The 26,862-nt window shown below is 34.5% G+C and overlaps 1 protein-coding gene and 1 long non-coding RNA gene across 11 annotated transcripts; one reads left to right on the top strand and one right to left on the bottom strand.

Annotated features, from left to right (window-relative positions):
* Positions 1–6,792: 6,792 nt before the first annotated feature.
* Positions 6,793–26,732, top strand: LOC122518270 (talin-1). Of its 9 annotated transcripts, none has more exons than XM_043637095.1 (15): positions 6,797–7,090; positions 11,086–11,214; positions 12,183–12,353; positions 12,461–12,862; positions 13,005–13,275; positions 13,369–13,872; positions 14,201–14,298; positions 15,393–15,415; positions 15,881–16,339; positions 16,509–16,544; positions 16,697–18,510; positions 18,731–20,633; positions 20,707–21,453; positions 24,496–25,134; positions 25,503–26,732. In XM_043637095.1, exons 3-15 carry the CDS (start codon positions 12,215–12,217, stop codon positions 26,178–26,180), a joined length of 7,713 nt encoding a protein of 2,570 aa, XP_043493030.1. In that variant the 5' UTR covers positions 6,797–7,090; positions 11,086–11,214; positions 12,183–12,214; the 3' UTR covers positions 26,181–26,732. The 9 variants fall into 9 exon arrangements, with proteins under 9 accessions (XP_043493028.1, XP_043493031.1, XP_043493030.1 ...); XM_043637087.1 differs by lacking the exon at positions 15,393–15,415 and adding an exon at positions 14,911–14,999; XM_043637088.1 differs by lacking the exon at positions 15,393–15,415 and adding an exon at positions 14,911–14,999 and having other exon boundaries at positions 11,086–11,218.
* LOC122518321 lies at positions 8,416–9,290 on the bottom strand. 2 transcript variants are annotated; one of them, XR_006304051.1, is made up of 2 exons: positions 8,855–9,290; positions 8,416–8,547 (listed from the first exon to the last, which is right to left on the bottom strand). It is a non-coding gene; the product is annotated as an uncharacterized LOC122518321 (long non-coding RNA). The 2 variants fall into 2 exon arrangements; XR_006304052.1 differs by having other exon boundaries at positions 8,883–9,290.
* Positions 26,733–26,862: the final 130 nt, after the last annotated feature.

Below are 26,862 nucleotides of genomic sequence, written 5' to 3'. Positions count from 1 at the left end.
GAAAGTAAACGAGAGAAAGAAAACGAGAGAAAGAGAAAGAGAGAGAGAGAGAGAGAACATGTTTGCGCATATTATTAAAAGGTTCTATTTACATATACATGTTTTATATTTGTAATTAAAAAACGAAACTAAAAGAAAGAAAGAAAGAAAGAACGAGAGAGAGAGAGAGAGAGATAAAGATAGAGGAAAAAAAAAAGGAATAATCATCTAAACATACTTAAAAATATTACCTGAAGAGTTATTAGACTATGTAATCTCCAAAGTATTTGCTCATCAAAGTGCAAGGCATGTTAGACGGACCGATATTCGTCCAAAATAGTACCTTGGAGATGGACATACCACCATCTAACACGTATATATACATATTCTCTCTCGTATATATATATATATATATATTATATAATATGTATGTATGTATATATATATATATATATATATATACGTGAATATTTGATATTTTACATATAATAATTCGAAAAAAATTTTGTTGATTAATCTAAGAAATAGTCAATCCTAATTATACAATCAGTGAAAAGGTAACTTGGGAGTAAGGATTATTAAATTGATCGTGTTTTAAACGTATGTATATATTGTATATATTTGCGCTTAGATAGATATTAACAAAATAAAATGAGAAACGAACAAAATTACGCGTAACGTGAATTATAATATCAAAGTAAAAAGGGAAAAAAAAAAAGAGAAAAAAGAAAAATAAACGAGACGAAAAAAAGGGGAGGGACAATCTATCGGGAGATTCGCGCGAACGTGATTACCTGAGAAAAAAACATTAACTAGCGACTTCTTTCTAACTGTGTCATGTGGATACAGAAAAATATAAATCGTATACAGGTATACCTAGATTCACACGAACACACACACACACAGACACATACTCACACATACCAACGAAGAGAACGGTAATCTCTCTTTCCGCACTATCGTATATATTTTTTTTATACGCCAACGCGTATTTATTTACCTTTCGCGTAGGTTTTTTTTTATTCTCTCTTTACTTTTTTTTTTTCTTTTTCTATTTTCGCGTTTTCCTTTTTTTTTTTCCCCGATAAGAACGTTCGCTCGAGTTTTACGATAGACTAAAATAGTCAAGAGCTTTTATAATAGATAATAATTGTTCGTATGAATTTTTATTATTCCTTTTTCTTGTATTTTTATTAATATTATTATTATTATTATTATTATTATTATTATTATTATTATTATTATCTCTATTAAAGCGATTATTTAGAAACAGACCTGAGAAAAAAATATTCATTGTTATTTCGAATTGAAACACGGTGTGTGTGCACCGATGGTTATAATAAACGTTAAATAAAAATGAATCATAGATATGAAATGAATAATGCAAAAATTAATGAAATGAGATGATAGGAAAAGATATATAATATAGATAAGAGGTAAATAAAATTAAAACGAAATAATAAAGAACGATAAAGAAAACTCTCGCGAATGAAATTATTGTTGATAAAAAATCCGATGAGATCGATGTAATGCAAATCGTTCGAAGACAAACTATCCGTTCCAAATTAACATTGCCAATAATTAATAATAACAACCTAAAATCTTTAACGCACCTTATGCTTATTCGTAAAAAAAAAACGACACACTAACGCATAAAATGTGGCCCGTTTTTTCTATACTTTTCTTTTTTTTCTATTTTAAATTAACACAACACAGTATCGAGAAAAAATAAAATAAGCTCGTACGTCGTGAATATTATATACGTGTATTTGCATATACACATATGTAATATTCGAAACGATTCTATAGTAATTGCAAATGATGATACGTTGATTAAAAAACGATATAATTTATCGTACGAGCACGTAAATACTCTTGACAGAAAAAAGTACACACGATCGTGAAGAAAAATGAAGGAAAAGAAAACCTTTTTTTATACTATCTTTAAACAAACATTTAGTAACAACACACACGCGCACGCGCACGCATACACACACACGTACAAACACAGGCATCATATATGTTTGCTTCCGTTCATGTGCCAACTAATTGATGTTTTTGATGTTCAATATACCAGATGTAATTAAAAAAAAAAAAAAAAAAAAAAAGAAAGGGGAACCTCCCTCATTCGGGCACCATTTACGGTGTCGGTCTATCGTTAAACAAAATATGCTGTCGAATAAAAAATAAATTGGCACTTCGATGTGCAATATTAAGAAAAACGAAAAGAAAAAAAAAACCAAAAAAAAGAAAAAAAGAAAGAAAGAAAGAAAGGAAAGGATTAATGAAATAATTAATACGACTCGATGAAAGATTTATGATAGTTAAGGGACGATGTGTAAAATATATTTAAATTAAGGAAACAATCATTATACCGTTTTTAAGTGTGCCACGATGGCACATTTGTGAAAATAAATTAAAAATAGGCAAAATTAAAATACCGCTCTTCGATTGAAGAAAAATAAAAAAAAATAATATACGCGAACGGGGGAGTATATAGAAATAAAACATGAATTAAGAATAGAGGAAGAGAGAAGAAAATCAACTACGACGAAGATGAGAAGATAAATAAGAAGATGAAGAAGAAGAAGAAGAAGAAGAAAAATAAAAAGAAGACGAAGAAGAAGAAGATGACGATGACGATGAAAAAAAAACAAAAAAAAAAAGAAAGAAAAAAGTGACGATGTAAAATAATTTAAATATATTCACCACGATTGGTATAATTAATTAATTGTACATAATACATAGTATTTTTACATTCTAATTCTAAATTACATTTCCAATTCTAAATGGTATACACACATTATTCTATGAGCTCCGCTTGTCCTCTATGTATTGTTACTAATTTTTTTTTCTTTTTTTTTAAACTACCCCACTACCTTAACGACACCTACCGCCCACCCCCCACCCCCCACCTTTTTTTTCTTCATCTTCTATCTCTCGCACGGATATAATTTTATTATCACGAGTTGAACGCATTGATACTTATGCAATATTTCATAAGAATAATGCAAAAATCCTACTTGTTTAAATATTTCTGTTATTTTACATCTACGTTGATCCTTCTGTACCCCTCCCCCACCACCCTCATCACACATTAATTCACCCATTGCGTGCCGTTATTCACTGCAATTCGCACAAGATTTAATAAACACACGCCTTGTGCCTTCATCGCACCATAAAATATTATTAGATCTTTTTATATATATTAATAATATGTAAGAAAATTATTCCGTAATATTGCTGCATTTACAATTTATATCGATTATTATGTCATCATACTCATTTTATATTATTATTATTATTATTATGATTATTATTATTATTATTATTATTATTATTATTATTATTATTATTATTATATAAAGAAGTTATATTAACCACGATACAATATTAATTTGTCGCGATTTACACAAACGATAATCACATTCCAATATAAACGTTATCATTACTATATTGTACTTTTTTTTTTTTTTTATATACAAAGTATTTCAACGTCCAATCCATAAAATAATTTCTTTTTTGATACAGAAAAAAGTAAAACAAATCGAGCGACTTTTTTAATTGCAATTACGTCGATAAAAATCCCCCCCCATACTTAAAAATACACACATATACATATACATATATATATATATACATAAATATATATAAATAAATACATAAGGACAGAGCGAAGCTCAAAACACTAGTCCTTAATTTAAAACCAAAGTAAAGAAAAAAAAAAACAAGAAAATAAAGAAATAAAAAATAAATGAAAACATTGTGTAGCATTTAAGAATCTCCATTTACTTACATACACACCTGTGTGTCTATAAAGAGACATAATTATAATTAATAACTCAATCATTGTAATTAGATAAACGACTTAACCGATAAGCGAATAGGTAAAGTGAAAACAAGATAAGACACTCCTTTAAGTGTATTATTTGAACATATTTTAGTTGATTTTTCACACTATCCGATTAAGATTTTACCTAGGAATTTTCGTCACACGTTAGATACGAATAATTCTGCGTCTGTACATTGTTTTTCTATTGCAACAATTAAAAGTGATTGTCAACTTATACATGATACTGCCTTTTCTCCTTTTTTTTATTTGTTCTCTTGTTGGTCTTATTAATACAATTGGTTCGAGTATAAAGTTTCGTTTGGTTATTAAATATCGTCGAAGTTATGCGATCGTTGAATATGATCTGTCAGAAAAAAAAAAAAGAAAAAATTACGAAGAAACTTTGTACTCGATCCAATATATTTCTATATGTAAGTATTGAAATATCCTAAAAAAAATTCGTGCCATGATGATATATTTGTATATATTATATATTTATAAATTCGACATGAATTTTCCTGACAAACCCCATTATGTGTCATTATACACGGGGTATATGATATATTTCTATAAATATCTATACGTTTGTAGATATTTTTTTTCCAATGAAATCAATTTAAACGTTCTATTTGAATAAATAATATTATTTATATGTATATACGTATACACAAATATAGAAATATCAACAAAACAAAATAAGAAATTTCAAAGTTACATTTTAAATATCGAATTTCTATTCCAACAATGATATAAATTACATTTCATCATAAATCACGCGAATATTCGATTTACCTTTTCTCTCTCTAACGACGAATTTCTATGAATATTCAAAAGCTCCTCCACACGCATCAGTGATTCGATCGAGAATACGATACATTGCTGCGACCTTTCACAATGAATTCGAAAAATAAACTTGCGGGTTCTTTAAAAAAATACATGCATATGTGTGGAAAAAACAATAAACACACACCGTAAACATAGTCGTACGTAAAAAAAACAAAACAGAAAAATAATATATTTCTTATATTTTTAACGAAAAGAAACCAAAAAAAGAAAACAAAAAGGATTATAGGAAATTATAGGATATTAAGAAAGGAGAATTGTGGGTTTGAAAGGAGAGTCAGGGATAGGACAATGGTTTCACCCGTATGGTATTGGGAGATAAACCAAGGCTCGCGTAGGCAGGGGCGCGTCCCTGAAGTAGATCTGTCAACTATCGGATTCATAGTTGAGTATCTACCCGCTACCTATATTATTATATATATATAAGAAAGAATAAAAAAAAATCACTCCCATCACATTTTCCCAAACGCGCCAAAAGAAGTATAACTTCAACAACTTCAATAAAAAAAGAAAAAGAAAAATAAAAAATAAAATTATAACATAAAATAGCAATACTTGTAGACATATATTTAAATCAGTCGGAAACTGATATGAGTTGAATGTTAAAACGTTCGAATTTTTAACCTTGTTTTATCACCTACGTATCATGATGTATGCATGGAATGTGCAAACGATAGAATAATCACGGACAACCATACTCGAACTTGTCAATTTACGCAATATTCTTTTCCGATCGTTGTATCACATGTGTGATACTGTTCGAGATCTTCATTCAAGGTCGACGTACCGTTACGTAGTAAAATGTGCTTCACGAATGAAATTCGAATTTCATTGTGGGTTGATACGTGAGAGTAATGACAAATAAAGATAAAAGGAAAAAGAAAAAACAAAACAAAAAATATAAGAAAATAGTTCCGACGCGATATCTCAAAAGTTTTCTTCTACTTTTGATATTATTTAAGGGAAAAAAAATAACTTCAAAAACAAGAAAGAAAGAAGGAAAAAAAATTAGATGAATTATTTAGATAAAGAAAATTATTTAACGGACTTCCTTGTCATAATTCATCCACAGGAAGTCCATAATGCGACCGCGTACATCCTCGAGGTGCACGAATAATCACCGGAAAACGCAAACGTGCCATTATCGCGTCTTTCGCATTTTGATTGAGTTTCATAAGATCGAATATACTAAGCACGATACTTATATTCGTGTTATTTTTCATGTATACGTTGTTATACATGTATCACGTAGTCGTTACTATGAGAGCAATATGAAATTTCCAAAATTCTTAGAAGTTGTGTATCGAAAAACAATAAATAAAAAAAAGAAAAACAAAAGAAACAAAAAGAGACGGGAAAAGAGAGAAATATTAGGAAAGGACGAGGTAGAAAACTGGTTACGGTATAACTTTACATTGCATCATTGCGTGCTACGGAACCAACTTATCTCTCTCTTTCCATGAAAGCCGCCATGACCAAATTTGGCGCGGTCTCGATCGCGCGCCATTCTTTTTAAAAAGAACATCGGAATGGTTTTTCTTCCTTCGTTCGGTCTAACGCACGGGAAACATCTTTTTATCGATGACACGAGAGATACTTTAACGTTTAACTAACCAAACCGTTTTCTTTTTGTTTTCCTTTATCTTTTTCTAAGCCAACGATACTTCATTGTTCTTCATTATTTCAAAGATTTCTTCCTACAAATTGATTATAAGTTTAATGTTGTGCTAATGTTTTACGACACGTGCAATTCCCTTTTTCCCGAAGTTCTATACGAACAATGTTTATTTGAATTAGCTATTTGTATATTCGCAGTGATGTATGATGATTTTTATAATACCCACAGATCTATTTTTCTTCTTACAAATCGACCATCAATTTATTTGGCTGAAACTGTGAGTAAGAAAATACTTAGAAAAAAAAAAAAGAAAAAGAAATAAAATAAAGGTTTGAGCACGAACTCACGTTCGTTTACCAACATATAACTATCACAATACAATATCGTAATATACATACGATTTTTCTTGAAATAATGAGTGAGTCAGAAGAATGACGCATTGACAATAATTTCGATGCGTTATATTCGTAAAAAAATATTTAAATGTCGACATATTTCATCATAAATTACTTTACGTAATATTACAAACGTATGTTTTAAGTTTACCAAAATCGTTAGGATAGAAATGAAAAGAAACAACTCAAACGCTATTACGAAAGTAAGTAGGGTGCCAGAGATACCACCAAAACGTAATGCTCGTGCCGCTCCTGATGCCAGAAGGCCAGGAACGATCGAAACCGGAACGGCGGAGTCGCGAGTGTTGTCGTCGGACTTGTCTGTCGTGGTTCAGAGTTGGCGAGTTAAATATCTGCAAAGAAAATAAGAAAAAAAAGAAAGAGAGAGGACCCTTTCGTGTTTTGTGGATCTAGTTTTAAACAGTGAGTAACAGTTAACTTCCATTAGGTCGTTCGATCTCTCCCCCACTTTAATGATATTTAAATTCGAATTTATTTGAATTATTCGTTCGATTCGTTCGATTCGGTTACTTCCCAACTGGAGAGAGAAACTTCAACAAATGGGCGTACTACTACCTTTTTTCGATGATTTTTTCTTCCTTATGATATTTAAATCATTGCAACGACAAAATTTATATTAATTTGTCTTTGTGAACTTGTAATTTTCTACTATTTATTATTATTGTGAATTTTGATTACTAATTTCGTTTACTTGGAACGAACTAACCTCAAAATTATGGAACATATATAGTAACTGTATGAGAGAGCGGAGGGACATCCAACGGGTGTTTCCCGAAATAGACATGATTCACAACAGTACCGTGGTGAATTGACAGCTCTTCTTCTTCTTCTTAATATTATTCTTCTTATTATTATTTGTCTTCCTCTTCTTCTTCTTCTTCTTCTTCTAAATCTCCTTGAGTCGTGAGCTTCATTAAATTTCCCTGGATCACACTATATATTTATTTTATAACATTTAATTTTTTCTACCCTGTGTCTTTTTTGTGATCTTAAAATGAATGACAATGCATGCTTGTGTGAGAGAAATTGATTGTGAACGTGATTTATTGTGTTTCTGTGTAAGTTATCTTTTTGTTGATATAAGTTTTTATTTTATGAGTGGATGTATATATTGGATATAGCAAATATAGGAAGATAAAACTTCAATTATAAGTTCTTCATTCTGAGTACGTATTTGAATTTTTTTGAATTTTATATTTTTTCTATTTTATAGATTTATGAACATGATTTAAGTAGTTTAAAGCCTGTACTACTTACAGAAAATTAAAATCAACTATTTATTTGACACGACAAATAAATATTATCATACTTATGATAAAGATATATATCTAGAAAAGAGTTACTGCGAAAATCAAATAATAAGAAATGTATCTAAACGATAAGACAATGGGGGGCTCTTACAAAGAAATTTCTTATACTACACAAATAGCAACAATTATTTCAATTAATCTAACATTGTTTTCTACTTATTGAAATCATATTATTTAATGGAAAATGAATTATATGTATATATATTTTTTATTATTTAGTGACGCAACCCTGACGCATTTGTTCGTTCGAAAAACTCTCCTAATAAAAATTCGAGCTTCAGTTGTTTAACAAATCGAGAGGCCGGGGGGATTCGAACCCAGGATCTTTCGCATACCGAAAAAACGCTCTACCACTTGAGCCACGAAGACTTGTAGTATATATATACATTTATATATTTCAAAAGATAAACGCAGATAAAGAATTCAAATTATTTAATCATACACCGTAATAAAAGACAACTACAGTTTTAAATTTGCATATATATTAGTTTTCGTTTAAATACTTTCCATTCTGCACTCTTCTTCTCTCAACCACGTTTTCCAAACATCCTGAAATGACGAAGAGATAAAAAAAAGGTGACAAAACACTATTGCGTAAATTGGTAGAGTTTCGTGCAGACAGAAAGTCAAGTTCCGGTGTTAAGTCTTATAAATAGAATCGTGAGTGTAGTATCTAACATACATGCAACATATGTGTTTACGTATGCACGTATATACATAAGTATAACACATATATCATACATGAAAACGTTTGAAACAGAAAATGGTAATAAGAGAATAAAATTCGCGCACGTGAGTGGAAGAATGTTACATATTCTATTACATATACGTAATACGCATACACACATATACGTACGAACATGTAATTAGATCCACACAGATACCTTTAAATGTATATACTTTTGAATGTATACGTAAGCTTTCCACGAAAGTTATAACGTAAGATTCAAAGAAGAGTTTAACTGTGCTCATCTCGTTAGCTTCAGAACTCACTGCCAACGACGATGCATAATCGTGTGCCGATTTGATATCATCGTAGAAGAGATATTTATTCTCAAGACACGCTCCGTTTATATTCCGAGGACAAGATGGGAACAGACACTGACAATGAGTTGTCGTTTGAGATCAATTTTTTTAAACCATCGAGCAAACCGTTCTTGATTTGCATATTATTTGCATATTTATTATACCCAATTGTCTGAACACATTTTTGTCTGTGTCGTTATTGTGATTGGTCAATAAGTAATTTCGAAATTTGTAATATACTATAATATTTGATTATATTAGCTTGATTAACAAATAATATTCAATGAAAATTATCAAATATATAATATCCGTTCACCTTAGATTTAAAATATTGAAAAACCTTGAGATATTATTTATTGGTTGACTGCATTTATTCTCAAGCCCTTGTTTAGAATCAGTTAGTTAAATCGATTCAGTCGAGTCAGTTATTTATGCAATTCTTTATTTATTACGATCATCCGTATACGTCCGATCTTTGCCCCTCGTATTCGATAAAGAAAATATACACTAGACTTGAAATACTTTATCGTTTCTATTAATGAAGAAAGATTGAAACAAGTAGGACGTTTATTAGCTGTTATATTGATTTTCTTCTTTTACTTATTACACAGTACCATATATCATATGTCAATTTTTCAAAATTATTCAACGAATGAGTGAAAATCGAATAAAAATATTTTTAACGAGTGTTATTAACAAAGCACGTGAAAAGAAAGAAAAAAGTTAGAAGGAATTTTGTCATAATTAACTGTCTCTTGCTCTCTTGAAGACACTGTCTTTCGTGATTTACACAGGCGGAATAGCAATCGGTAGTCTATGCGTGATGAGGATACATCCATCATCATACTCATTCAACGAAAGTATGCATGCATGCTGCTGTGTTTCACGAGCATGCTCGTCGCCTCCACTTAAGAGGTTAAAACCATATACGCTTTTAAAGAGCACACTGTTCTGTTCTTTCCTCTCTGGTAAATGTCGAGTGTCCGCAAGGCAGATACATATACGTATTTACGTTCAAACTACAGGCTGTTCAAGCTACTGTAAAATGAGCTATTATTAAAGTAAACCAAAAGTTTCTTCGTGTTTTAATTATTATCAATATTTATTTCACTTGCATGTCAATTAATTTTATCGAGCTCAAAAAAAATTGCACTATCTAAAACAACGTAATAAACTCACTGAACTTTTGGTTTACTCTGATGTTTTATTTCTTCTTAAACAAGCTTCTGCTTTCAGTCCGCTTGTTTATATTATATTTATATACGACTCGGGGGAAAAAAGAAAAATTCTCGCTGCGTTTCTCCAAAACAAACATCCTTTCTTTTCTCTTCCCCCCTCACCAAATTAAAACTACTCCTCGAAAAAATTTCGTCTCATTCGAATTTTGTCTTTTTTACCAGCGCGTAATTACGATCAACTTACTGTACTGCACTCTTTTCTTCTAAGGTTATTTTAATATTTCAATTTTATAAAATTATTTGAAAAACTTTGTGAGAAAATAATTATGATGCAATTTCGAAAAGAATATTTTTCTTTTTTTTTTTATTTAGGTCGTCTTCATTGAAGCGTCGAAAATGGCGCCAAGTCGTCGCGACGCCATTATCGGCGCCCGTACAATGTCGATAACTTCGTTATACAGTATATGTATATATATATGTATTATATACTTGCAAACGTCCTTGCTTTTCCTCGCTTATTCTCCTTTCTTCAAGATCATTCACTTTATTATCTGTCATTTAAGAGTAACAATGCTTTTATACGAAAATAAAACATTTCTCTCGAACGAATAAAAACAAATAGAGAAAATTTCAATTATTCATTTTAAGCCCTGCCTAACAAAGTATCTTAAAAAAGAAAAGGTTTTGTTTATACCGTTACATTTGTCCCGTTAATTTAGTTTAACCATGCGGGAAAGATTTTATTTTCATACGATGTTAGGTATATCTTACGAATTATTTTGAAACGTCACGTTCCATGACGTTTTATATATAATTTATTATATTTTCCAATTGATTTATATCTGTACGATAATTTATTCGTTTATATTTTTTAATTTAATAGATTCCAGTGATAGTGGTCCGATTGGTGGTATCATAATCGAAGAATCGACAACATTTCTGTACAATAAACGAATAACGAGTAATTAATAACGTATCAAAAGAAAGAAGCAAAAGGGAAGGAGGCAAAAGAGTGAGTGAGTTATTTTTGTCTATTTTTTTTTCTTTGTGTTCTTTTACTTTTCTTTTTGTAAATATCGCTTGCGGCATTTTTAGAATACACACAGACAGAGTTTAAACTCGCTATCTCGTTTAAATAACACCTAAAATATGATGCACGTCCGCTCCCTTTCCTGTTATTCCCAGTTCTGCTAGTTCGTTCACATGCAAAACCAAACGAAGCGTGAAAGTGTTTATTACCAACCACAATGCGTCACACGTCTATTTCATATGCGTGCCTTTGCTTACTCTTTCTCCCCCTCTCCCTCTTTCTACTACTTTTAATTGTAAAACATGTTGCGTGGTTTACGTGACGTAAAGATCATTAAACTTTTAATAGTTTGACTCCGGTATAGGGTTGACTCGTGTCGTCAACTTAACAAGACCAAAATTGACACTGCGCAACACGAGTGTACATTTTGATAATAACAAAATTATAACTTTTCTTCTGGGGTATGTTTTAGTTGTTAATAGAAACTTTCAACTCATTAATTAGATTATATGTATAATGCTTTGTTTTATATTTAAAAAGAAATAAATAAATAAATTATATATTAAATATTAGAGATATGAATTTAAACCAGGGATTTACGATGTTCTACTTTTATGATTTATATTTCAAAGATTAAAACTGACACGGTTAAATTAATGCTACTTTTGAAATTGCTGTGCATATATTTAACTCTCGTAGTAACAAATTTAAATTTGTTTTTTTTTTTCTCTTTCTCGACCCCGTCTAATTGTACATTTGACTTTTATCCTATATTAAATAAAATGATTTCAATGAAAATTAACAAGCTATAGAATTTGTAATTCTCTACTTCAGTGATATCGCATTACTTACTTACTAATGGTTATTAAATTCAATCGTTAAATCAGATAGTTGATTATAATGCGTTTATTTAATAAAAAAATTACTCTAGTAAATTTCATTTTGAACAGAGAAAATCGTTCTTGTGTTGCGAGCATTCGCAATGGCCACTTTATCTTTACGCATCTCCATTCCGGAGAAAAATGCAACGAAGATGATGCAATTCGATCCAAGTACCTCGGTTTACGATGCATGCCGTATAATAAGAGAAAAATTAGCGGAGGCCAGTAACATGGGACAACGTGAGTTTATTTTATTATTTCATTCTAATAAGATAATTGATAATCCTATAATTTATTATTATTTAATATTTTTGTATTAATTATTTAATAATTTAATTTGGGTTTAGCTAAAGAATATGGGCTTTTCTTTGCCGACGAAGACGTAAAGAAAGGTGTCTGGTTAGAACCCGTACGAAATCTCGATTATTATATCTTAAGAAACGGTGATCTATTGGAATATCGTCGTAAACTACGAACTCTCAGAGTACGGATGTTGGATGGAACGTTGAAAACATTATTAGTTGACGACAGCCAACCTGTCGCTAATTTAATGGTTGTTATATGCACGAAGATTGGTATTACGAACCACGACGAGTATTCTCTGGTACGGGAATTGGTAGACGAAGAAACGGAAAATCAGAAACCTGGTAACTTTGGTACGCTCACGTTGAAAAGGAGAAAGGAGGACAAAGGTGAGAGAGATGCTAAGATGGATCAATTGAGGAAGAAACTTAAAACCGACGACGAAGGTAAATTCAAATGACAAAGTAAAACATGAATAAATAATACAACTTAAAATGTGCAAATTATTTATCAATTGATTTGAATTAGACGAAACGAAAATTTGCTTTATTTCATTCTATGTTGTTGTTTTTTGTTGATGTTTTATAGTTAATTGGATAGATCCGAGTAAAACACTTCGCGAACAAGGTATCGACGAATCGGAAACCGTATTGTTGAGAAGAAAATTTTTCTTCTCCGATCAAAACATCGACAGTCGGGATCCGTTGCAATTGTCACTTTTGTACGTCCAAGCGAGGGATGCAATTTTAGACGGTACGCATCCGGTAACGCAAGAAAAGGCATGCATATTCGCAGGAATTCAATGCCAAATACAATTCGGCGATCACAAGGAAGATAAACACAAACCAGGTTTCTTGGAGTAAGTTTATCTAAATTGATCTTAAATCAATTCTCTTATCTTTGAATTCTTTGAATTAGAAATATTACCGAATGTTATGAATTATTTTGACAGTTTGAAAGAATTTTTACCGACATCCTACGTCAAAGTAAAAGGTATCGAAAAGAAGGTATTTGCCGAGCACAAAAAGCACGTTGGTTTGTCCGAACTTGATGCCAAAGTTTTGTATACGAAAACTGCCAGATCGTTGAGCACTTATGGGGTAACGTTTTTCTTGGTTAAAGAAAAGATGAAGGGTAAAAATAAACTCGTACCACGTTTGCTCGGTGTAACGAAAGATTCGGTATTACGATTGGACGAAAAAACCAAAGAAATTTTAAAAACTTGGCCGTTGACGACCGTCCGACGATGGGGTGCTTCCCCGAACACGTTCACCCTTGATTTCGGAGATTATTCCGATCAATATTACAGCGTACAAACTACCGAAGCTGAACAAATATTACAACTTATCGCTGGTTATATCGATATTATTTTGAAGAAGCAAAAGGGCAAAGATCATTTCGGTATCGAAGGAGACGAAGGATCAACTATGGTCGAAGATAGCGTATCACCACTGAAGTAAGTTTTACATTTAAACGTGTTAACCAACTTTCTTGACAAGAATATATCATAATTGATATTAACAACAAAATTAGCAAGTTTGATGTCATAATCGATTAGGAATAGCGGAGATCGTAATACTTCAGAATATTCTGTCATTAGTGTAACATTCGAGTATCGGTGTATGACTAGTCGGTGGTTCAAATAAAATGGAACAGTTTTTGAGAAAACAAAAATACGAACATGAAAAGTGGCTTACTTCTAATGCCATGAAAAAGTAGGAAACTTGACGAAAAATCAGATATTATTTCTTAACTAATATTATTATTATTATTTATTTATTTAGAGCAACAATTATGCAACACGAGACTAGCAACGTTGGAAAAGGAAACGTTGAAGCTGTTTCGGTAGCAATTCCCGCAGTTATAAGAGCCGGTGGAGATGGTAAGTTCAATGAAAAATATTTAACATTATTGAAAATCGGTCAATACAGTCGATGTCCCATAGTTAGAGAAATTAGCGTCATTTTTTAATATAATACGATTAAATGTATTTCCTAGCGATTACGTTTCATTATTATTTTAATTCTTTCTTCTTTTTTTTCTTCTTTTTTTTCTTTACTCTATGTTTCCAAAAATATTTCAATCGGAAACGAAGAATTCATGCACGTTCGAATTCTTAATATAATTTCTATATATATATATATTATAATTTTGTACATATAGTACATAATATATAAGCTTTTATTGTATATATATATACATATATATATATATATAGTCGTTGGCTATTTTCAGCCCAAAAAAAAATTGGCTAGCTTCTGTAAATGGCTTCATAAGTAAATTATCTCAGTAGTTTACAAAAAGTGTTCTGTTTTCTTTTCTATTTTATTTTTTTTTTATTTTTATTTGAATTTTTTCTCAACTCAAGAATGTGAGAGTTGTATATTACGATAATGTACAACACAACAACCATAGACTGCTGACAAATTGTTCATTGTACATATGGGACAAACAAAAGATCATAGGTTAGACTGCATGAACAAAAAATTTATAGGGGCTCGACCATATGGGACTGGTCACATGGGTGGCGCTCAATATACAACCGTCAGCGGACAAGTCAACATCGCACATGCACCACCAATGGTAAGAACGTTAGAAAAAAATTCGAGAAAGCTTTCCTTTTCTTTTCTTCTTTTTTTTTTTTAAAGCTTAGGCTAAAATTCTTCAGTCGTTGATTTTTTTTTTTAATAAATCCAATCAAACCATCGGTTCTAATTTTATTGTAATTGTTGTTGATGGTTCGCGTTAGCAGAGCAGCTACTCTGTGTTTTAAATTACATCATAACTTAGGTGAAGCATCATGCATACACATGGATTATACAGGAAGTACCAATTGATATATTATATATGATTATGATATGATATATTATTCAATTTGAACAGTTAGTAATGAAAAGATTTAAATTAACAAAAAATAGAAACATAGGAAAAATCTCAAAGAAACTAACTGTAAATTTAAATTTATTTTCATGCTAGACGTCTTCTATTGCGGACACAGAGTAGGTACACGACGATGCCTCCCCTGCCTCTGCCCCTCCCCCATTTTTAGTTATGCACAATTTTTCTATTAATTTTCTCGAAATACGTATTATTACCGTTTATTCATTTATTTGCGTTATAATATTTTCGTAACTCCGCTTGCCATTCAACGAAAATATCGAACGAAAATCATCGTCGAATTTGTTTACTCCTATTCACGTCACGATTTATTTATCGTGCATGCATCCGATTATTTTTATTATTTCATTACGCGCTGTTCGATTTGTTTGCTCGCAAAAAAAAAAGAAAAGAATTCTAACGGGATAACTTTGTGTCGCGTATTCGCGATGAAAATTAAATAGAAAAAATAAAAACGCTTCTTTTATAAAAGCGTTATTTACAAAATGTCAAAAGACGAAATTCTAACGAGATGTAAAATATTTTTGTTTAAAAAAAACAAAAAAACAAAAACAAAAAAAACACAGGTACAGCAGACAAAAGTAACATCCGTCCTGTCGGAACCACAGCGTGCCTTACTATCGACGATAACAGCTGGTTACGAGGTGATCAATATCGCAGAAACGGAACTATCTTCTAAAGCACAATTACCAGAACTCGGTACCGATCCAGCATCCCTAAAATGGATCGAACAAACGATAGATACGCACAAACAAAACGTAGGCTCGCAGATCGCAGCAATGAACGCTGCTACGGCACAAGTTGTGACATTGACCTCGGGCCCAGCGGATGACGTCGACCACACTGCAGTTGGTGCAGCCATAACAACTATTGCCACGAATCTTCCTGAAATGACGAAAGGCGTAAGAATGATAGCTGCATTGATGGATGACGAATCCTCCGGAGAAAGATTACTCGACGCGGCAAGAAAATTATGTTCCGCGTTCTCCGATCTACTCAAGGCAACAGAACCGGAAACTAAAGAGGTAAGTTTAGTTGTTCTTTCCAACGATATTTGGATGGTCAATAAGTATAAGGATAGTAGAAAATAGATATGAAATGCTATGTCATTCTATTTGATGATGATGATGATGATGATGTCAGTATTTGTCCTTTGATCGATACAAAAATGAAATATTATTCTGTTACCTGCAGCCTTTCTACATAACTTCTACTCTATATGGACAATACGTAAGCAATGAAATTCGCGATAAATAATATTTAGTTTGTCGATAAATGTTTATTTCAAATGTTAATGTTTCACGTATCTGTGTCATCTGTATTAACATAAGTTTGACAAGTGAATGATTTTTTGACTAATTTTTGTTGACTTTAATTTTCAGCCAAGGCAGAACTTGTTGAACGCTGCGTCCCGAGTTGGCGAGGCTTCTCATCAAGTATTGACCACCATCGGCGAGGAAAACGATTCAAATCGCGAATTGCAAGATATGTTGCTCGCATTGGCGAAAGCGGTAGCTAACACGACTGCAGCTTTGGTATTGAAAGCGAAAAACATCGCGGCTACTTGCGAGGATTCGGCTACTCAAAACAAAGTAATATCGGCTGCGACTCAATGCGCATTGGCCACCTCGCAATTGGTAGCTTGCGCCAAAGTAGTGGCACCTACTTTGCACTCGTCTGCGTGTCAGACGCAATTAATGAACGCAGTAAGAGAAGTAACGAAAGCTGTCGAGGGTTTGGTCGAAGTATGTAACGAGACCTGCAACGACGAAAACTTGTTGAAAGAATTGAGTACGGCGGCAAGCGAAGTCAGTAGAACGTTGAACGATCTTTTGAATCATATTAAAACGGCAACTAGAGGAGAACGAGCGAAGGAATCCGTTCAGGAAGGTGCAGTTGAAACGATTTTCGTAGCAACCGATAAACTTTTCGCTAGCACGGGAGATGCCGGTGAAATGGTCAGGCAGGCCAGGGTCGTTGGCCAAGCTACGGCACAATTGATTCAAAGTATCAAAGGTGAGGCCGAGAAACAATCCGATCCCGAACAACAGCGACGTCTTTTGGCAGCCGCGAAAATTTTAGCCGACGCTACCGCGAAAATGGTCGAAGCTGCTAGACAATGTACGAGCAGTCCTCACGACGCCAAGATGCAGGATCAACTCAGACAAGCTGCCGAAGAATTGAGAACGGCGACCACGGTCGCGGCAACTCCTGCATTGCGTAGAAAATTGATCGTACGTTTGGAAGCTTGCGCTAAACAAGCGGCGTCAACTGCAACGCAGTGCATCGCTGCTTCATCCGGAGCGGTACACCACAATACGAATCACGCGAGTCAGGAGGAATTGAACGTCGAGTGTAGATTGATGGCACAACATATACCGCATTTGGTTGCTGGAGTCAAAGGAACGCAAGCTCAACCGGACAATCCTACTGCTCAATTAAATCTGATTAACGCCGCGGAACAATTTTTGCAACCGGGATCTGCCGTAATTAAAGCTGTCAGAGCTGTCTTACCTACGGTTAACGATCAAGCGTCGGCAATGCAATTAAATCACACTTCTCAACAATTTGGTTCTTCCTTGGCTGACTTGAGATCAGCTGTTACACGAGCCAGGGATGCTTGCGGTGGATTAGAATTAGATGCTGCCGAAGAATTGATAAATAGTTTGAAGGATGAATTAAAAGAATTTTATCAAGCTGTAGAAGCTGCTTCCTTGAGACCATTACCCGAAGAAACTACGGAATCCACTGCGTTACGACTTGGTTCGACTTCCAAGAATGTCGGCTATGCTATGGCGCAACTTTTATCAGCTGCAAAACAAGGAAACGAAAATTACACTGGAAGTGCCGCTAGGGAAACAGCCTCGGCCTTAAAAGATCTTACGTACGCCGTTCGTGGTGTTGCTGCAACGTCCAATCAACCAGAAACACAGAAAAAAGTATTAATGACCGCGGACGACGTCATTTTCCGATCGCTGCATCTCGTCCAAGAAGCCAGACGAGCATTGAAAAATCCAGATAATCCAGAAAATAAAGCCAATTTAGCTGCCGTCGCCAAAGAAGTGTCGCACTCTTTGAACAAATGCGTTTCTTGTTTACCTGGTCAGAGAGACGTAGACGATGCCATTCGTACGATAGACGACATGAGTCAAGTTCTTAATATGAATGAGTTCCCTCAAACTGATAAGAATTATGGGTAAGTTTTTATCGGAATTTTATATGGCCTTACGTTTAACTGATAAATACTTATTGTCCTTGTTCTACTTATTATCTACCTTCGTGGAATATCTCGCAATTTATAACTACACATGTAAAAGTTTTATCTGAACTGTGAATGTGTACCGGAATAAATTGCAACATTAATGTAATTATTCTTTTCATCTTTTTGTTTTTTTTTTCTTTTCATTTTTTTACAGACAATTGCAAAGTGATCTTAACAATGCAGCTGCCAACTTGAACGATGCCTCCTCGGACGTCGTCTCTTCGGTTCGTTCACCCGTACAATTGGCAAGTTCTTCCAAACAATTTTCTAATGCCTTTGGAGATCTATTAGGCGTTGGTATGGAGATGGCCAGTCAGACCACCGTAGAAACCAGAAGTCAAATGGTGGTTTCATTGAAAAACGTAAGCATGACGTCGAGCAAACTTTTGACAACAGCTAAATCAGTGGCCGCCGATCCTAGTGCACCAAATGCCAAGAACCAACTTTCCGCTGCTGCCCGAGCAGTAACTGATTCTATCAATTACTTAGTCGACGTATGCACTTCGGCTGCACCAGGACAAAACGAATGCGACAGCGCTATCAGAAATATTCAATCGATGGCATCACTTTTGGATAATCCCAGCGAGCCCATTTCCGATGCATCTTACTTCGAGTGTTTGGAAATCGTCATGGAGAAGAGTAAGAGTCTTGGGGATGGTATGACGGGTATAGCAAATCATGCTAAGAAATCGGAACACGAACAGTTTTCCGTAGCTGTCAGAGGAGTCTCATCATCGATTTGTGGATTGATCGAAGCTGCTGCTCAAGCGGCTTATTTGGTAGGAGTTAGCGATCCAACATCGGTCGCTGGAAAACCTGGCCTCGTTGATCAGGCACAATTTCTCAGGGCTGCTCAAGCCATTCATACGGGTTGTCAGAGTCTCAGTAATCCAACGAGTAGTCAACAACAAGTCGTATCGGCTACTACGATGATAGCTAAACATACCAGTGCACTGTGCAATGCTTGTCGTCAAGCTTCCAGTAAAACCAGCAACCCAGTTGCCAAACGTCATTTCGTACAATCCGCGAAAGATGTCGCCAACGCCACTGCTTCTTTGGTCAACGAAATAAAGGCTCTCGATCGTAATTATTCCGAGATTAATCGTGAAAAATGTGCGGAAGCTGTGAAACCTCTTTTGGAAGCTATCGACAATCTCTGCACGTTCGCGAGTTCTCCGGAATTCGCTAGTCAACCAGCAAAAATATCCATTGCCGCTAGAGCAGCGCAAGAACCTATCACGAGTGCTGGAAAAGCTATTATCGAAGGCTCCTGCGCAATGGTACAAGTTGCGAAAAGTTTGGCCATATCGCCGAAAGATCCGCCAACTTGGCAATTGTTGGCCAACAACAGTAAGAACGTGAGCGATTCGATCAAGTCGTTGGTCGCATCCATACGCGACAAAGCACCGGGTCAAAAGGAATGCGAAGCCGGTATAGAAAAGCTTTCCGCGAGAATACGCGAATTGGATACCGCATCTTTGAGCGCCGTTTCCCAAGCTTTAATGCCGCGACGCGATAACACCGTGCAAGGTTTCACCGATCAAATGGAAAGTAGCGCGAGCGAATTGCGCGAGAAATTGGAACCGTTGCGCAACGCTGCGAAATACGAAGCTGAAAATGTTGGACATTCCGTAAATCAGGTTGCATTGTATTGCGAGCCCTTGGTATCTTGTGCCATTGGGGCCGCATCAAATATGGTACATTCGAAACAACAAATGGTATTACTAGACCAGACCAAAACCGTAGCTGAATCAGCCTTACAATTGATATACGTTACCAAAGAATCCGGGGGAAATCCAAATGCAACTTCTCTTCACGCAGAAGTTGACGAAACTGTCGAATCTATGAAAGATGCATTACACGAGTTGCAGAACACATTGGAAACTATTTCGACATCTAACGGAATTGTAACAGGATTGATCGATACTATCTCACGAGCTATGGTCAGACTGGAAGATCATAGAATGTCTACAATCGATACGGTCGACTCTTATGTTGATTATCAAACGAGAATGGTCGAGGCGGCCAAAGAAATTGCACGTCTTGCCCAAGAAATGGTAAGAAATTTATCTTCCTAATATCATTAATCATACGAATACAATTCTAATATAATTTATTTGATTTTCGCAGTCGACAAAATCAAGTACAGACGTAGCAAGATTGGGACCCCTTGCCGTTGACATATCTCACAAATACACGCAACTCGCCCGTGATACATCGGGTGCATCGGCTGCAGCCTCGAACGCTGACGTTTCTACCAGATTAAGAACAGGTGTTCAAGAACTCGGACAAACCTGTATCGACATCGTACGTGCCGCGGGAACCTGTCAAATGTCTCTAGGTGACGTATACATTCAACGGGAAGTAGCCGAGCACAGCAAGATCGTTACGGAAAAAGTTTCCCAAGTGTTGGCTGCACTTCAGGCTGGTTCACGTGGTACACAGGCGTGCATCAATGCAGCCAGTACGGTATCCGGTATAATCGGTGACCTAGATACAACCATAATGTTCGCTACTGCCGGTACTTTGCACGCCGAAAACGAAGGTGACACCTTTGCCGATCATCGTGAAAATATCTTGAAAACTGCGAAAGCTTTGGTGGAAGATACGAAGACATTGGTAGCTGGTGCAGCCTCCTCTCAAGAACAGCTTGCCGTAGCAGCGCAAAATGCAGTATCTACGATCGTTCAACTCGCGGAAGTGGTGAAGTACGGTGCAGCGAGTCTAGGCAGTCAAAATCCCGAAGCTCAGGTGATGCTTATCAACGCGGTAAAAGATGTTGCATCTGCGTTAGGTGATCTGATACACGCGACCAAAGCTGCAAGCGGCAAACCCATCAACGATCCCAGCATGGCCCATTTGAAGGATTCCGCTAAGGTAAGAGGATCATCTGACAACAAAATCTTTCTGTCTTTTCTTACGTCTCCGTTATGTTTGTGACTCTATTATATAATGATTTTGCACCTAATGAAAGAGTACAAAATACGAGGACTAGTTAGCAAACTTATTGATGTTTCTCGCTTTACTCGATGTTAACTTTATTGGAGCCTGCAGCTTTGTCGAGGAGGAGAGACACGCATCCTAACGTGGAATGTTATTTAACGATGTTCCAAAAGGAAGTAGGGAACATTGGAAACTCAGACAAACCTGTGACTAAAACAATGTTTTCTTTATTAAACGATATTTTAATCCATTAGGGTGAACAGAAAAAAAGTTCGTACGTTTTATTTTCTTCTTTTTTTTTTCTATATTAATATTTCACTCGCATGCAAAAGTAATTTTTTATTGACTTAGAAAAAAATTGCACTATCTGAAACAACAATACAATTAACGTACGAACTTTTGGTTCACCCTAACAGCACGTCTATGTGTATGTTGATCTAACGATCTAACGAGAGTAGTAAATGGGGGAAAGTAACCGAACAAACTAAAACTACGAACAAAAATCAATCGTCAGGTGTATCGACTAATTGCATCCATCGACATTCACGTTTTCTATTTTTTTCTTTTTAACAAAATGAATGCACGAAATACATTAATAATAATTAATCATTGTCACCAGTACTAACTATGACGAAGCTTATTATTATTATCACGTTTCTTAAACATTTTTGGGGTGGACTTTAATTGACATCTTTTCTCAACACATATTTATCTTTTCATCATCTATCTCATTTCTAACTAATTTACGATAGTTTTTTCTTTTTGTTTTCATTGATCTTATATATAGCACTAAAATTTATTCTTATAACTTTCGAAACAAAACAAAAAATTACATAAAAATCAATATATAAAAAAATATAATAGGTCAGAAAAAAAAAACGATACGTGTAAATGTCGTCTCGACCAAAATTCGTAACGAACGCCATTAAAGTCCACCTTGAATCATCGTAAGCGCAATCTTTGATGTGTGTGGCATCTTTACGAGATAGTAGTTGTTTGCCTAGTATATTATTATATTTTTGTTTTAATCTTAAAAAAAAGAAAAACAAACGTAACGCGATTATATTATATACGCATTTTGTTTTTTCTTAGCTGAAAAAGAAAAAAAGAAAAGAATTACAACCAATCTAATTTAATCGCTTCTCTTATTCTTCTCTTACTTTCTTTTCATTTATTTTTCTTTTAGTTTTTTCCATTTTTCTTTTTTTTCTTAATAAAGAGGAACGACAATCCAATGATGTCCTCCCCTCTTTTAATTAGTAGCCGTGTCAGTAACAATTTTCTAATTTTTCTGTGTCACAATATTTCTGAACATTATGGTGGACTTTGATAAAGACGTTTCATTGACGACTTTTGGTCTGGGCGATCTGGCTAGGTCTTAGAACAACAGCTGCAGCAACAATTCGTGCCACTGAGCGACCTAGGCGGCTCCGATTCCGATTGGTTCGTGTCCGACCAAGAAGAGGAACTTATTCGTCTGCTCTCCGTCTCCGAGAGCAACAATCAACCGGCTCAACCAACTTCCGATTTAGTCTTACTCATGTAACGAACGTCACAAACAATCCCTATATCATATCTAGGGATGATTATGATGATGACGATGATGATGATGATGATGATGGTAGTCCTTGCTAGCAATAATCAAAAGAAAACTAAAGCCAAATTTTGTTTTAAATATATAATTGAATTATATCGTACGGAAAATACGATCGGCAGCTTGCTTTGATAATATTTTTTTCATTCAAAAATTAATTTGGGAATTAGGGGATTGGATTTATGAGAGATATATTTATATTTAAAATAACAAAGATAATATATAGGGACACGGTTGAATAAAAATTTCAAAAAGCTGAAAGATAAGACTGACCGATTTATCTCTGCATTTAAAAATTTGACGCGCACGTTAACGGGACGAGTCTTCGCGAATTCAATCATTTTACGAATACGTTTTATACCGAAAATTGAACAAAGTATGAACAAATAGGATTTGCAGTATCATACGGTGTAACGATTATTTATCAACGAAAAATATGACAAAGAAGAAAAAGAAGAAGAAAAAGAAACAAAACAATTATAATAACACGACGTGTTATCATTTTACAGTAGAGATACAAAATAATCGTCGACTTTTAAATATTACACACAAAAAAAGAAATGTTGTATATCCTCTCTTATGAGATAAATGAAATCAAATTGAAAATACTCTTGTACCTGTTTTTATGTAATACAAATCTTATCATCTTTCTGCAAAGCAACGATTGAAACTAAACGATTATAAATATATGTGTGTGTTGTATTATATTTATTTATTTTTAACGAAACCATTTAAAATACATCAGACGAGTCTTGATTCGTTTCTCAACATTGGGTACGTACATCGTAATAATCATAAGCAGTGTGTAAGCTTCAAGCAATCTCACTGACGATTTTCCTCTCTTTAATCAGATCACTCGCGAGCTGTTGTTGTTGTGTTGGCAATTTAAAAAACTAAAACTAAAAATGAAAACAAGTATCTATAAAAGAAAAAAACAAAAGAGAAAGAAACAAAAGCAAACAATATAAAAGCAAATAAAAAGAACATGCAAATTAATAAACACACACACACACACGCACCCCCATCAATTCTCGACTGGTACCTCGAGCAAGAACTAACACCTTAAAAGCAAGCTATATATTTTTATATATATATATATATCATTGGCAGCTAACAAAATCAAATCACATCACACGACGCACGCGACATATTATTATTATTATTATTATTATTATCTCATCGCTACGCTTTTAATTGATCCTATATTTTGTTGGTTCTTTTTTTTTTTACCAGCTTAGCAATAGACAAAGAAAATACATGAATTAACTCGGCTAGATTTAATAATAACGTTTATCAAAAAATGTTTGCCGATCTCCCAATAACGAGAAATGAATGAAATATCAGTATAAAGCTCACGTGTCGTTTGTTTCTCGATTCCTTAGGTGATGGTGACGAATGTGACATCATTGTTGAAAACTGTTAAGGCTGTTGAGGATGAACACACGCGAGGTACCCGTGCGTTGGAATCAACTATCGAAGCTATAGCTCAAGAAATTCGTGCATTGAGTACTTCGGAGGGTCAAAGAAATAGCGTAACACCTGAGGAATTAGTGCGTTGTACCAAAAGTATTACGATATCTACGGCTAAAGCAGTGTCAGCTGGTAACAGTTGTAAACAAGACGACATCATAGCTGCCGCAAACATGGGCAGGAAGTCGATAAGCGACATGCTGATGATTTGCAAGGGGGCCGCCTACAACTGTGCGGAAACGGCCGAGTTAAGGGACAGAACGCTTCAGGCCGGTCATGACGTTGCTATGAACTACAGAGAACTCCTCCAGGCAATACTTCAAATAGCATCTAGATCGGGAGATGCTAAACACACTCTACCACCGATCTCACGTAAAATTGCTCAAAGCGTCACGGAATTGGTTGCCGTGGCTGAGTTATTGAAAGGAAACGACTGGGTTGATCCTGACGATCCTACCGTAATCGCTGAGAACGAACTGTTGGGTGCCGCGGCCAGTATCGACGCTGCTGCCAAGAAGTTAGCCAGTCTTAGACCGAGAAGAAGTATCCAGGTAGATTTTACATCTAAATTCATATTTTTTTTATTATTATTATTATTAGAAGTAACTGTGATAAGTGCATCGATTCAATTTTAGAAATAACGTTTAACACATTTGCGCGGACGTAAAATAAGTAACGGTCATTTTATTTTGAAATTAATTGTGATATCGAAAATTTGATTAAACATTTAAAATTTGAATGCTATAGCATACATTCACGTCCGCGAACGTGTTAATTGTTAATTAATATTTGTGATTTATAATATCTTCTTATAAACACCTTTAAAAAATTGCGACAGTTTTTACACAGCTTAAATTAACTTGGACAAACTGTATAATACTGTAATCCTAAGTTTTATATATTAATACATGTTTAATAGGAAGCCAGCGAAGACATGAATTTCGATGACATGATCTTAGAAGCGGCCAAATCAATAGCCGCGGCAACCTCGGCATTGATAAAAGCAGCCAGTGCTGCTCAAAGAGAATTAATAGCAACCGGGAAAGTATCGCGAACGCCATTGACCAGTTCGGACGATGGACAATGGTCGGAAGGATTAATTTCTGCCGCAAGGATGGTAGCAGCAGCTACCCACAGTCTCGTTGAATCTGCAAATGCTTTGGTACAGGGTGTCAGTTCGGAAGAAAAATTAATTTCGAGTGCTAAACAAGTGGCCAGTAGCACGGCACAACTTTTGGTTGCTTGTAAGGTCAAAGCTGATCCTGACAGCGACAGCACGAAACGTTTGCAAGCTGCTGGGAATGCGGTTAAACGGGCAACGGATAATTTAGTGCGTGCCGCGCAACAAGCTATCCAACAAGAAGAGGATAGATCATTAATACTAAATCGTAGGATGGTTGGTGGCATAGCACAGGAAATTAATGCAAGATCAGAGGTCTTACGTATCGAACGTGAACTCGAAGAAGCCAGGGGTAGACTCACTGCCATCAGACAAGCCAAGTACAAAGGTTCTTCTATCACTTATATTCAAGAACGAGAGATGTCATACGAAAAGTGTACTCGTACATTAGACAAAAATTATGTTGTGCAAATGTAACCTGCCTCTATTTCCCTAATCATTATTATTTCCTTATTGGATAATTGATAACGCATCAATTTTGAACATTTGGTCTATAAGAACAGCATACCGGGAGTTTGATAAAAACAGATCTATATTCATTCCGCCAATGTTTTTTCAAACAAACATCTCTTATAACTCATTAATGAAACCTGTAACATTTAAATGCAAATTAATTGCTCATTGCTTGTAGATATGTTATTTTACATAGGCATTTATTGTTTCTTCCTTTTCTTTTCATTTTTCTTTTCATTTTTCTTTTCTTTTTCTTTTAATCCATTAACGAAATACATTTTTATGCTTAGATCGATGAACGATCCATGCGTATAATATTAAAATACGTATTTTTACAGTGCAGAGAAAAAAAATTAATGATATCTTTTCTCCTACGTGTTACTTGGCTACGGAATCATTGCTCCGACAAATTAGTCAAATGCGTAGGCGAGTTTAACGAATAAGAAATGTTGTGCGAGGGCGGAGGAGGATAATGAATATGTGTATGTGTGGGTAATACATTTCCTTTATACGAAATCCTAACTTTTCATTCTCTTGATGTATGTGACCGTATTTTATTAGCCGATAAAATGCTAGTACTAAATACGCAATGACGAATTTTTCTCCTAACAAATTTTGAATCAATTGCATTTGAGTTTTTTTGTTT

This window comes from Polistes fuscatus, unplaced genomic scaffold (genome assembly GCF_010416935.1).
Source record: "Polistes fuscatus isolate 324 unplaced genomic scaffold, CU_Pfus_HIC Scaffold24, whole genome shotgun sequence".
Lineage (NCBI taxonomy): Eukaryota > Metazoa > Arthropoda > Insecta > Hymenoptera > Vespidae > Polistes > Polistes fuscatus.
The sequence above is the reverse complement of the archived record's forward strand: the minus strand, read 5'-3'. Positions and strand labels throughout refer to the sequence as shown.